The sequence below is a fragment of the Ursus maritimus genome, unplaced genomic scaffold (assembly GCF_017311325.1).
Source record: "Ursus maritimus isolate PB19 unplaced genomic scaffold, ASM1731132v1 scaffold_12, whole genome shotgun sequence".
NCBI lineage: Eukaryota > Metazoa > Chordata > Mammalia > Carnivora > Ursidae > Ursus > Ursus maritimus.
In genome coordinates this window covers 5,895,115-5,909,657 of record NW_024423564.1, presented here as the reverse complement: position 1 = coordinate 5,909,657, position 14,543 = coordinate 5,895,115, and the positions used below count along the sequence as shown (strand labels likewise).

The 14,543-nt window shown below is 42.2% G+C and overlaps 1 protein-coding gene across 3 annotated transcripts in view; it reads right to left on the bottom strand.

The window, feature by feature from the left end:
• Window positions 1-14,543, bottom strand: part of TBX15 (T-box transcription factor 15) — a 121,740-nt gene that overhangs the window by 43,278 nt on the left and 63,919 nt on the right. For all 3 annotated transcript variants that reach the window (XM_008706361.2, XM_040626851.1, XM_008706360.2), the window contains exon 6: window positions 4,776-4,840. In XM_008706361.2, the coding sequence (XP_008704583.2) occupies window positions 4,776-4,840 (65 nt within the window). The remainder of the gene's footprint in view (window positions 1-4,775; window positions 4,841-14,543) is intronic.

Here is a 14,543-nt window from a genome sequence, read left to right as displayed (position 1 = left end):
TGGCAGGGCGGGAGAGACTCAGGAGAGGCATGGGAAGAGAGTACAGCGGGTGCTGTGTCCTCCCCACCTTCCCTCCACACCCCTCCCTTCCTGAGCCTTTGGATCGCACTGGGATAGATTGAGATCGACAAACCTAAACGTGTTTTGGTTTGAGGTTTGGCAAATTCTGTAACTCCAAAGTATTCCACAAATGTTTTGTGTTCTGCAAAACCGAAAAACATTGGCCAAGCACTTTCCCCCCCTAATTTTTAAGCCCATGTGTTTTTAAAGGAAATGTAATCCGTATGTTTTGGGTACATTTATATGCAACTCATCAAACCATGCTCGTCCATATGAGTCATTTGATGTCTAAACGCATGGGGATGATCACAGATTTATAAGAACTCTGTTAGCACAAGAAGGGCAATAGGTGAGGCACTGGCTGGAAAGTAAGGAACTGGATTCTGGTGTTGGCACAGAACCACCAGATCCCAGAAGATTTATAAATAATCCCCTATATCCTCATCCATCAATCTTTCCCATCTGCAAAATGACAGTAATAATTCTTGCCCTCATCAGATCCTGCACGCAGGGAGTGAGATTTCAAGACTCATTATCAGGTCATTTTGAGCTTTTTAAAGACTAAAGACAAGGGCCCCTGTACCTGCCCCCCAGTGGGTCTACATTAATCCAGCCTTCCAGAGTGCTGGTGGACAAAGATGGCATGTATATTGAATGATTCATCTTTGCCCTCTCACGAGACAGGGGACTTCAAGGTCATTATGTCACAGTTTCATCTGCTACAGAAGTTCAGCCTGACTTCCTGTCCTCTACTAGGGAACCCCTTGTTTACAGCAAATACATGATAAAGACATGGGGAAGGCTACAAAGACAGGTGGAGAACATACAGGTTGTTTTATCTGGAAAAGAGAAGGTTCTGGGTACTTGAATAGTATCTTTAGGTAAATGAACGGTTTTCAGAGGAAGCATTCTATTCTCCATATCTGTTGAATACAAAATAAGTGGAGTTTAAACTGTTAGCATGATAGAGCATAAGGTTCACAGGCTCTGAAGTCAGGTGAACCCAGGAGTTACTCTGTGCTCCAGCTTTGCTGTGTTACACTAGCGAAGCTGCTTAAGCTCTCTGAGCCTCAGCTTCTTCATTTGTAAAATATAGGTCATTTTAAAGATTAGGAAAAAAAAACCTAAGTAAAAGGTCTGGAACACAGTAAATGTTCAATCACAGATAATTTCGGTAATTACTAATGTTACTTAAAGTAGCCTGCAGATTTTAATGGGGCATACATCATGAAGAATCACCAGAAAAATAAATAAATAAGGCACTGAAATGGGCTGAGGATCCATAGTTCTGCTTTCATGGAGTCCTTACAAAGAAGAGTAGCCCACCAGACAGGACAAACAAATAACTGTCTGTCCTGAGCAGGAAGACGTTCACCAGCCCCAAAGCAGACTCAGGCCAGGGCCAAATGAGGTGTCAAGGTCCCTTGTAGCCCAGTGAGGAGACAGGAGGACCCCAGGACTTGCACCAAGATGTCATCACAATTTCCTAACCAGAGGCAAATGCTTCAAGATACATGGTCGTATTCCCCAGATTAAAGTGTGGCTCCAGTTCTCAGAGCAGAGCTCCAATGCTGCTCAGTAAAGTCTGCCTATTCCAATTTTCTGTTCTAGGTCACGCCTCTGAAAAATAAGGACTCCAGTGGAAGAAAAAAGCAAAGAAAAAATCAAAACAATCTTTGGAGTTCCAAGAAGAAAATAAACAAATACTAAATGTCACTGGAGATACAGGGGGAAAGAAAGAGAAAGTAGTTGAATAACTAAAGTCATTAGGGTTGACCCCTCATAGTGTCTAGGGCAGAAATTCTTAACTCTTGGTCATGGAACTTTTCAAAAATCTGGAGAAAGCTATAGACCTCTCCCCCAGAAAAATGCACACCTGCTCATCCACACACAATTTTCCTTATAATATCCAGGAAATCACAGAACCCTGGAAATCCATCCATGGACTCCAAGCTAATGATCATAAACACCCTAGCAGCTTCTTTATGAAAGGCCAGCTTCTATTCTGAGCACATCCTCACTAGCAAGGTCCTCCACAAACCTAGACTGCAGAGCCCTGAAAAGGAAGCAACAGGACACAGCTCACAGGCAAGTTCCACGACCTGAGCATGGAATATAAACTAACTGGCAGGAAGAGAACTGTCCCAAATGGAAGGAATAAGTATGCATCCCTCACTGGCTAAATTTTGAAGATGAAGGTCTTCGCTGAACAGAAAAGCATTTGGCCCAGAGTTCTCGTGCCTGAGTTCTAGCGTGGCCACACCACTAACTGGTTGCTTGATCTAGGACACATTACGCAATTCTGCCATTTTCAAACTAGAAGTTTAAGTGAATTTCCTTTACTCAGTAGATATAACCTTAAGAAATTCTGAGGCAAATAAAATTGTATAGCAATCTAAATGCATTTTATTTTTTTTTTTGTGTGTAGATTCCGATCATATTTATTATATAAATACATTATAGTGTGATGAACAAGTAATTCTTAGTATAATGCTTGGCTCATAATGAGCCTGTGTTCTAATTTGAGAAATATGGTTGGCATCATCAATCTCATTACCATCCGAGGGAAACCTAAATGACAATATATATAAATCATAAGGACAGGCCCTTCGTACATGTTTGCTGTTTTTCTGTCCTCAGTACTGCAATCTTTTTTCCCATAATTCATTGACTTTGATTCAAAATTTCTTGATTTTTTTTTTTTATGGGGCACCTGGTGGCTCAGTCAGTTAGGGTTCTGACTCTTGCTCTCAGCTCAGGTCTTGACCTCAGGATCATGTGTTCAAGCCCCAACATGGAGCCTACTTAAGTATTTTTTTTTTAATTATTTTTTATTATATTATGTTAGTCACCATACAGTACATCCCCGGTTTCCGATGTATTTTAAATATACAATAAGAGTTTCATAGTGAACTGCTTCCGTAGGGGATTAAAGACACACTTATGATGAGCACTGAGTAATATACAGAATTGTTGAATTGCTATATTGAACACCTGAAACTAATATAACACAGTATGTTAATTATAGTGGAATTTAAAACACAAATAAATATAACAAAATAAAAATTATTTTTAAAAAAACAAACAAATATTAAAAAAAAAAAAAAGAAGTGCTTCAGGGGGTTCTGGGTGGTGCAGTCAGTTAAGCACCTGACCCTTGATTTCAGCTCAGGTCACGATCTCAGGGTAATGAGACTGCACCCCACATTGGGCTCTGAGCTCAGTGAGGAGTCTGCTAAAGTTTTTCTCTCCCTCTTCTTCTGCCCTTCCCTGCCCTCACTCTCTCTCTCTCAAGTAAATAAATAAATCTTAAAAAAAAAAAAAAGAGAGAGAGAGAAGTGTTGCCATAAATAATTTTGTAAAGGAAATGATCACTACAGATGATTTTTAGCATAAATCTGGGTTCTGCATGAGAGACTATGGGCTCTGGAAAACAGACTGAGGGCTTCAGAGGGGAGGGAGGTGGGGAATGGGATAGGCTGGTGATGGGTAGTAAGGAGGGCACGTATTGCATGGTGCACTGGGTGTTATACGCAAGTAATGAATCATGGAACTTTACATCAAAAACTAGGGATGTACTGTATGGTGACTAACATAATATAATAAAAAATATTATTAAAAAATAAAATAAATAAATAAATAAAATCTTTTTTAAAAATTAAATAAATCTGAGTTCTAATAGAATGTGCTCTTATGTAGTTTATGAAGTGATTCTAAATATAATACTAGAGAGTTTATCTGAAAACTCTTGCAGAGAAAATAGCAAAGGTAACTCCTGACAGTCTGTGTCATTCAGATGTAAAGAAGTGCCCCCAAATGAGGAAAATGTCTGAACGCTAACGTAAATAGTTATTGCAAAGCCTACACACTTTACAAGACACACGTGTCACATTTGTGGTTTCAGTACGGTTTATATAAAGTGAGCTTTTCTGACCGAATAACCTTAGATAGATCTGTGTTCCCTAGCAACTTCAGTTCTCCCCCAGCTCTCTGGATAACAGATTTTAATTTTATGTAGGAAGGGCTGGAAAGAAAGGATTTAGAAAGAAGCAGAATTAACCAGAAAAGTGCCACAGCTGCTAAGCCCTCTTAGAACAAGGACAAATAGTCCTGCAAACGTCAGGGGTTCCTAAGAGTTTCCCTACATGACAACCTAATGATGATGCTGCAGCATCAACAAAGGTCGTGTTCTAGAAACTGTCTTTATAAGGCAGGCACCATCTCATATATTTGGGGAATATTTCTTAGGAGAAAAATGGCTAAATTTTTAACAAAGTTTTTAGCTAATCTTTAATTTTCTGATCATTTTTATTTGTCCACAGTTCCTCGTTTGATAATACAGAGTAAATGAGGTGTCACTGTAGGTGCTGTGGCCACCTAGAGTACTTAGCAGAAAAGGGAGCCATTTTTGATGATAATAAATCATCATAAAATCTGGTTTAAGTGACTGGATTACCAAGCATGACGTAGGGAGAAAAACACCATGAGGGATCTGATCTGGTGATAGCAAATATTGGAAAACTCAACCTTTTGGGAACAGCTTCTTGATTCTCGGGTCACCTATCCATCTCTCTTTGCTTGAGTCAGCACAGAGGCATAGCGTGCAAGTGTTCCCCAAAAAGCAGGAGCCAAAAGCCACCAAAGGTGCTTGGGGGGAGGGGATAACGTCGCGAAGAAAAGAAATGTCAGAGAGTCTCTTTCCCAATTATTCTTACCTGTTTCTTCCAGAATCTCTGAATCCTTTAGCAAAAGGGTTCCGATCAATTTTTAATCTGGTGATCTGGAAACAAAGAACATAAATTGTATTTATATTAACTGATTTATTTTTTGGTTGCTCCTGGAAAATTAACAAAAATCACTCTGTTCGTAACAGCTGTTGTTTTTATTTAGTTTCCTTGAAGTCTGAGATTTAAATGGAAGTTGATATAGGACTTGGGCCTGGCACCCAGATGTCTGACCCACCTGACCCACTTCTCCCTAAAACCTGAGGTTTTCCCAGTATGTGACTGTAAACTCTCTTCTGCTCACCTTTCTGGCCCCAAAAAAAGGTGATAAATCACATGCCTAGACATACAAAGGCACGGAAATAGAAAATTGGGCAATGGTCAAGTCCGTGGGACATGACACACAGGAAGCACTTGAAAAGCATTTGCTGAGTGAATGAGTAAGTGAGCAACTGAGTGAATAGTGAACAAATGGATTCAGTCAATCCAATCCAGTGGAATTGGACCCCCAACCTGCCTCAGCCCGAGAGAACCATGTAATTAACTAAACTTACATTTCACTTTAGTTGTCCCTTCCCTGCCCCTCGAGAGTGTTCATTTAATGACCTAAAATTGTCTTGTAAAAGACACTAAAAGTAGCTACACTTTTATCAAGTTTGTACCCAAAGGAAAATCTATAAACAAGGGACTCGGTGGGGCCGGCTACACCCCGTCTCCAAGGCTCACCAGCAAATCAGAAGACACGAACAACTGTGTGACCCAAGCTGGATGGGTCCCCAGGAGCCACCTGGCTCAACCTCCACTTAGAGCATAAGCCCCTCTATCACATCTTTTCTTAGCCCCCTCGCACTCAGCAAGGATTGTACACACCACGCCGTGCCCCCAGACTAGACCAAGCCTGACCAACAAGTTCCACATGTGTTCTTACGTTTCCATTTTCAGCCTTGGTCATGGGAGGCATTTTTGATATTTTTGTGTCTAAACCAGATGTTAATGACTCACTGTCTTCAAGCAACAGAGACTTCGGGGTGGGGGCAAGGGAGCTCAGGAAAGGAGGCAAGGCACTTTCAAGGGAAGGTGATTGTAGAAAGAAGGGAATCTCATTATTGAAGACCACCTTCCCATTTCTGATCATTGCAGAACTTATCACCAGGGTGGCTAACGTTATTTCTTATGTTGTGAATCTTTTCCAAGTCCCTCTTCCATCTCACTTAGTCAGAGTGGAATTTCCCAGTGCCGCAATCTTTAAAGGTCTTTAAAATGCAATGTGAGATTCTGACCAACAGACTCGGACTTGAAAGTACCAAAGTTAATTTTTTTTCCCCTAAAACATTCCTTGCCTCTAGAATGGCACACTAATAATGTAGCACTAATAATGCCGCAAAAGCAATTTTACATCTATTTTATAGCCCAGAGCAGGAGCCTGAAGCTTCGGCTCTCTAAAGTCGAGTGTCTGCCCTGTGGATATTGTATTGAGTTTAAAGACTGTCACTGCTTTTCTGTTTTTGACTTAAAATCCGTTCTTTCTTCCTCCATAATCCACAGCAATAAACCACACACCATATTTTCTTTTCAAGTTGGGGTTATAATATTTTATTTTCTCTTTCAAGTTGGCTTATCCTGTCCGGCTCATTTATGATAGGGGTTTCTGATATATGATTGTGCAGCCATGTTTTGGGGGCCTCCACAGACCCCTGTAAATAAAATGACATTCTATTTCATGGGCCTGGGAGAAAAGGTTGAAAACCTGCTTCCCACAGCTCATTCTATCTCAGGCCAAGAGGTCTGCGTGGAGATTTAATAGAAAAGTGCCACCAAATGTTAGGAAAAACAGCACCCCGGTACTTGTTTGAAAGCTTTTAATGTGAGATTTAGAGAGCTTTATGTAGTGTGGTTGTGTACTCATTATTTATTTATCAAGTACATTTGTGTGCAAAGCAAGGTGACAGGAGGCACAGGTGATGGTGATATATAGTCCATACAGGGCTTGTATTGCCTGGTTCCCCCCGCCCCAGAAGCTTACAATCTAGAAGAAAAAAGCAGACAAATACACTAATACATATACACTAACACGAAACGGGAATTGGTAAGGTTTGCAATAAAGGCAAATGAGAGCTTCAGAGGGAGCAGCGATGAGTTCCAAGTTGAAGGGCTCTGAGGTTTCACCTCAGAGACACCACATGAGCCAGGCCTCAAAGGATGTGTAGGACTTTAGTGAAAAGTGCAAAAAGGGGAGAAAGGAACAAGGGAAGCATTTCATAAGACATGGCCTACAGAAGCCAGAGCGTGGACGTAGAGAAGCATGACGGAATAAAGTGTACACGAGAAGCACCGAAAAGTCCAATTAGGCCAGAGCACAGAATATGGGAAGAGAGGCAGCCAGAGGCAGGACAGGCTGCCCTGAGACATATCACAGAAAGCCTTTATTGTCCTGCCTGGGCATTTACATACCCTATAGGCAGAAAGCGATTTTAGCAATGATCCCAGCTGATGCTCGTGCTGACAACTTGGGCGACGCCTACGAATCCCCAGGGTAACAAGGACAATAATTTGGAGGAATAAACCAAAGCATTCTCAACCTCAATAATCCATAGTTCTGTGATTCCCATATGAAGAGCCAGTCGGGTAGCATCAGCTCCTACTAGTATCTTGCATAACATAGAAAGGGGATGCAAATGACAGCAGGGGCACAAAACCTGCTGTCTTGTGGAAGACAAGGATGTGACATAAGGTGAATTCTTCGGGTTTTTTTAAAGATTTTATTTATTTATTTGATGGGCAGAGACAGCGAGAGAGGGAATACAAGCAGCAGGAGTGGGAGAGGGAGACGCAGACTCCCCACTGAGCAGGGAGCCCAATACTGGGCTTGATGCTGGACTTGATCCCGGGACCCTGGGATCATGACCTGAACCGAAGGCAGACACTTAACTACTAAGCCACCCAGGCGCCCCTTAAGGTGAATTCTTATCAAGTGGGAAAAGAAGTAAAAGATCTTCCCCTTCCCCCTCAGTGGAGTATGAAAAAAGAGGAAACAGATGAAAGAGAAGCAAGCAGGTCAACTTACATGTGCCTTAGCTCCCTACTCAAACCAAAATCCAGGGGTGCGAGTAGGGAGCTTCAGAGGCAAACTGGCAGGGCAAGCTCCACACATATTCAGGGCCGGCTGCATCAAAGTAAAAATGCCGCCTGGCCTGAGGAATCAGGAAGAGGACAAGTTAGCATCTCCATGCCTCCTGTCATCCTTCTGTGGTGGGCCAGGGACTTAGAGGTCCTCACATGCCATGACAGGGAAGGCAGGGTGACCCTAACACAGAGGCACTACAGCTTAGGCAGGAGCCCAACAGAGGACCTAGATGAGCCCTGAGGTGAGGCTGAGCCAGCCAGGAAGGCCCAGGAGATCCAACTGAGGCAAAAACATGACAGCACAAGCTCAGCAGTCTTCTATCAGTAGAGCCTGTCTACACAAGGGACCCAAGGCCCAGACCAGACATGACAGTCACCAGCAGAGGCCAGCGAGGCCCACAGCAAGGGACCTACAAGCAACGACATGAGGACTCATAAGCCCCAGTGCCTCTGCCCCGCGCACACACCACACATCTAGAGGCCATCTGGAGTAGTGCGGGAGGCTCATTTGAATAGTTAATTTTCAACACTACTCCACAGTTAAGTTTATCAATTAGACACAAATATGGCTGTCAGTCTCCACCTCTCCACCTTCGACCAGAACACAGTCATCTTTTCACTAAACTACTCTACATAACCTTGGGACAAATCTCTCTTTTTCCACCCTTATCCCTGTCTGGTATACACAGCAACCAAAGTGATCTTGGTTAACACGTACGTGGACCGTGTCGTTCTCAGCAGTGGCTACCACTCTACTCAAAACTCAACCCAAACTCCTTGGCTGGCCTTGCAGGATCCCTGCCTGGCTATCCACCCCCACCCACACTCTTCTACACCTGGGCCACAGGCCCCGCCAAATTCAGCTGCTCTCAGTGCTGGAGTGTATCAAGTTCTTTCCCTGCTCAAGCCCCTCACACTCACTCCACCACCAGTCAAAAACAGAATGTTCTTTTCTGTGCCCTTCACACAGCTGATGCCTCGTCCTAAGTCTCAATCTAAACGTAACCTCCTGCGAGAGATCTTCCTTGATCATCCCTCCAAAATCAGATGCTTTCAGATAAGAACCATGCCTATTTTCTACACCATCTTATTAAGAACCTAACATGATATGCTCTTTGGGCTCAATGAATATTTGTTCAGCAAGTGAAAGAGTGAGTAAGCGAGTGCATGAATGAATAATGTGGGAAACAGGGATTAGCAGCCCCAAAGCCACAACAAGCCTTAGAGAATACAGACCAGACAACTCCCTCGATCCTATCTGTTTACACTGCAGCACCACAGACAGAAGTCTCAAATGTCCCCCTGGCCAGAACAAGGTCTATTAGTAACTGTCCGTGGACCTAAAACTATTCTATAGCAGTCATGTTCAAACCTGCTCCAATGATGAGGAGAAAGCTCAGAGGTTGGGGAAGCATTTTTCTTCCCTGATTTGATTTCCATTATCCTGATTTGTACAGTCTGAGTCATCGAAGACCATAGAACACAAAGAGGTGGTTGCTGGCTTGCCACCTTTGGTTTTAATCATTTTCACTGACTTTTTGCCTAGAAACGTCCAGGCAGTTAATAAATGAGGTACACCTCACAGTGCACAGCGCAGATATAAATCGCACAACCTACAAAAAAAATGAAACTTCAATATCCTGAGTATGATTTTACAATACCAAGGCTGAAAAGGCCTTCCCTTATTAACACTCTCTTAGTTATTCTTTTTTTTTTTTTTTTTACCATATTGCTTTGAAAGGTGTTCATCAGGGAAGGAAAAAAAAAACAGCCCATATGAAAAATAAAAAATAAAAAACCTCTGCCTTGATTTGATTGGAAAGTTAAAGCACAACTGGCTCAATAGTTTAGGATATAATGAGTGGCTCAGAACTCCTATTGGATTTGCTTACACAAACCTGGCTGTGGTTTCAGACTTCCTATCTGGTTCATGTAGCCAATTCTCATCAAGAAATAAGACTGTGTTACCTGAGGAGAACAAGGCTGTGTCTTTTTGAAATCTAGTTTCCTGTTTGGAAAAAAAAAAAAAATCAAGGTTCAGCAGGCTTTTCCCCTTAGAGAAGACAAAGACTCTGCAATGGAAATTTCCTGCTAATTCCATGAGGACATGTTGGCGTCAGCTTCTTCCAAGAAAAAGCATACAGTTGTAGAGTCACCTTTCTTCCCACCTCTACCACTTTATTCTCCATGATGAGATGCTGGGCATGGTGTACCTTCCTCTCTGCCCTAAGCCTGCCAAGTTGGCACTCCAAGAGCAAATAATAGTAATAATAACTTCAGTATGCTAGCAGCCCTGGGAGTCTATGGGTCAGTCAGCAAGGGTGGGAGGAAGGAATGGGAAGGGGGGAAAGAAAAGCATAAAATATTTCATGAAAATAGAAACTCTTTCTTCACATTTCACGACTACTTATATCCAAAGAAGCGGGACCACAGCTATGTAAGGAAACTGGTAGTGGAGGTGTGTTGGCTAATTATTCATTCAGTCCTTTTCCAAGCATATATTCAGTGCTGTGCACTACGGAGCACACACAAATGCCTTAGAATTACACAGATGGAAGGGTCCTTCTTCTTAATTCATGGTTTCTGGGCTTCAGGACAATTCTAATTCCCTCCCTCCAACATTTGAAGGATCAACGTTGATATTCCAGGTCTTTATTCTATCAAACAAAAAGAATTACACCTACCCACGATCTCCTCCCATCATCATTTCATAAAATAAATGACATTTTAGTATCTAAAAGGACAAAATAAAATCCAGTCTATTTAAGTGAGTGCTTATAGGTATAAACCGCCCCTATTCTGCCTTTATTTTTCTCATCTTTCAGTGGACTATAAAAAATGTCTCCGTAGACTGGTAGCTGAGAAGCAAACCACCGATTTGCAAATGAGGATTCGGAGGTGGAGCGATTTGTCAAAGGCAGTACATTCTGTCAACTGCAGAGTTGGGTCTAGAACCTGAGTCTTCTAACGCCCGTCCTGCTGTTTTCTACCGTATCACACCGGGTTTTGTAGAGGCACAATGTTTGGCTCTCAAAAAGCTCAAAATATTGAGAGAAAGATTAGTCACGTGCACAGCGTAGAATGTGACAGGGTCATGAGAGACATACGGCGCACTAACAGTTCGATGAGGGAAAGCTCATTTGCAGCTGAAAAATGTAAGGAACGTTGTAGGGGAAATGTCGGGAAGGTTTGTGTTTGTACTGAACTCGAAGATAGAAGGAAGCTAGACAGATAAAGATGAACAGAAAGGTCATTCCTGGAAAGACAACAGCACAACCAAAAGCAAAGCAGCTACAAAGGGCAAACAACAGTAAAACTCTAACTAGATTGCTGAACTCCTGTGAATGCGTGATGACGATTAGTGGGAAATGAGCCTAGAAATGCAGCTGGTAACTAGCTACAGAGGACCTTAAAGGAAAGACTTGGGATCTTGGAGTATATATACACCCTTTGGCACTGAGGAGTCAATAACTTTTGACAGAGAAATGATGAAAGCAGAGCTGTGCTCTAGAAAGACCCATCCCTCAGTGAATACATGTGATGGCTCATGAGACATTAACCTTGTAGTCCAGGTAACTCGGCTGGAAGTTGTCACAACAGCCTAAGGTGGAGGGAGAGCAGGTCCAGAACAAGGGCAAAAGCAGTAAGATGAGAAAGAAGAAAACATTCCATCAGTAGAAGCAACCTAGTTTAGTGGCAGATTGGATGTGTGGAGAGTCAGGTGTCCAGCCAGCCTTGGCAAGGTGGAAGCCAACAGGAAACACAGGCTTTAACTATGGAGAGGACTGGCCAGGGTGACAAATGAATAGTATAGCTTGGAATGTTTTGTTTACCAGCAACAAAACACCAAGTTTCCACCTTTCAAGTGTGGGCTTGCTACAACTCTACTGTCTCGACTCTTGTAGGGGTTAAAAAAGAGTTGACACGACTGAACAGTCGAATAATTTTCAATACTTGTGTGTATTGATTGTCTCTGCTCGAAAACAATAAACTGTTCCCCACTCTCAATTAAAAACATGCCAGAAAAAAAAAAGAGGAAGAAATTATGATTTCAGAGCTAACAGAGAACTTAGAAAACAGAGGCCAAATGCTTTTTCTTGAGGAAGAAGTCAAAACCCAGAAAGAAAATACCTTGCTTAGAGTGACACAAGTAGCTAGTGGGACATTGAGGACGAAACCCCAGGTCTCCAAAGGGCTAGCCCACTGCCTTTCCTTAGGAAAAGTGGATAACATTTCACTTCACTCCATTCCTTTCACTGTCCTTCCTTCATTGTGTTCCTGAGAACAATGAGGACCCCCTCCCACTGACTTTTCCTCTTTAGTCTCTCATGCCTCCTAACAGTTCCCTTAAAAAGAAATACATGAAGTAAATAATTTTGCCATAAAATAGTAACTGTTCTCATTCAAGACAGTTGAGGGAAATAAAAACACAGTAGTAGGTGATCTATCTAGCTCACAAAAGAGAATGGTTTATGCTGCCCAGCATCTCCGTGACAGGTCTGAAAATGATTGCTAGGTAACAGGATGCAGACCCCCAGATTCCTAGGGGAAAAGTCCTGAGGTTAGTTTGCTTTACTAGAAGACACTGTGTTATATGAAATCATATCTACACAGCCAAAGGGAATGTTAAATGATCGTGCTTGTTGATGTATCTGGGGACCGAAGACTTGTTAAACGGGCAAAAGCTGTTATCTTAATTTCAAACAGGGCAGAAGTGAGTATGCATGACTCATCTATTTTGAATGTCAGCACATCATGAATTCACCAACATGACATGAGAACAGAAAGATCAAACTGGTTACCTATTGATTATAATACCTTCAAGAGCCAATGCAGGTCCTCCAATTCCCAACGATCCACTTTCTCCTTAATAAGCAATTTATTCTGTAAAATTGCCTCTACTCCCCACTCCTCTTCAGGCCTGTGCAGACCCAGCCGTTGACAAGTGTAGGCTGACTACTAGTAATCAGATCCCGAGTTTGTGCCAGTGACTCTATGCGTGTTCCCTCATCTAGTTCTCGTCACTAACTTGATGAGGCCAGAACATTTTCAGGCCAGGAAACACTGATTAAGTGAGTTAAGAAACTTGCTCAAGGTCATACAATTCGTCAGTGGAAAGGTCAGAAATCAAACCAGGTAGGCTACTACCAAGCCCCACGAATTTAGGCATGGTGTCCTGCCCCCAACAAACCACCACTGCCCCCAACCCAGTCCAGATGAAGAGAAAATTTTCATACAAGTAGAATGTCCTCAGACACAGGAATGCTGTGAGAGAAGGTAGAAGAGGGGATTTCAGGCAGCCATGTTTGGTCTTCTTTCTTTCACATTGTCACAGTGAGTTGTACCTTTTTAATTTCAGCTTGGGTGACAGTCCTGACCCTTGTGGCTTCTACAACTGACCTCAGTGAGGCAGCAGAATGTTCACTTACCAGTGTTCTAGTTTGCCCTACTAAATTCTAAAGTTGCAATATTTGTCGCCACATCTCTGCCTTCATGAGAAACTAATGATTAAAATGGTGGCTGGGTGTCTTGGGAAAAAGTCCAATCAGTTATTCAAAGAACTTAGACTTGTGCTCCCTCTCTTCTGAACCACAGTTAATCCCAAGGTTCCAGTTGCTCCAAAGGGCATGTCTATATTGCTGCACCTTCTTGTTTCAGAGCTTGAAAAATCTTGATTATTAAAGATTCCTATAAGGACTCTCTGTAGCCTCTGCTCTGTTACTACCTAAGGAGTTTGAGGGGGTTCAATAGTTTTTAAATAGCACCCAAAGCGAACTAAAACTCTTCTTCTACTTTAGATCAAATGTGGCAACCACAAGGAACATCTAAATTTGGGAATGCTTTACAGCTGCTGAGAAAGCCCAACAAGCATATAGTACTTGTCTACCAGACTGAAGGGTGGTTGTATACCAAATTCCTCTGGAGGCAAAGAACATCTAAGAAATGCACTATGGAAGACCAAAATAATCTTTCTATATGAACCAAAGATTATATGACTCACCTTCACTTGCCTGGCACATAGTAAGCACTCAATAAATACTTAGTAAATGAATATTTTTTCCTCTATTTCTTTCTTTGTCAGAGCACTAAGCATAGTAACCAACACAAAAGATACCTTTTGTGGTAGATATCTCAATATTATGGTAGAAGTTAATTTTGCTCCAAGTGGGCCCAAAATAAAAATGTGCAGACTTTCAAGCAAAATAATCAAGCAAAACTCTTACTTTCAGAAAAGGATTCACTTCAGGATCCTATTAATTAGACAAATTGTCAAAAGATGAAATACAGTCTAATTTGCAAAAAAAAATGAGATTCATATGCAACTTTCAAGGAATTGCATAAAGTGAGATCACTTATAAAACCATCTACTCACGCTCCACAAAAAAAGAACATTGTCTAGAATGCCCATAACAATTCCAGACTTGGTGTCTCTCTCCCTCTCTCCATACCCCACCCTCCCATACTTCCCCCATTAGTCTGACCAATTCTTTTTTTTTTTCAAGACTTTATTTTTTGAGAAAGAGAGAGAGCATGAGCACATAAGCAGGGGGGAGGAGAAGGGGCAGAGGGAGAAGCAGACTCCCCACTGAGCAGGGAGCCTGACATGGGGCTTGATTCCAGGACCCCGAGAGCATG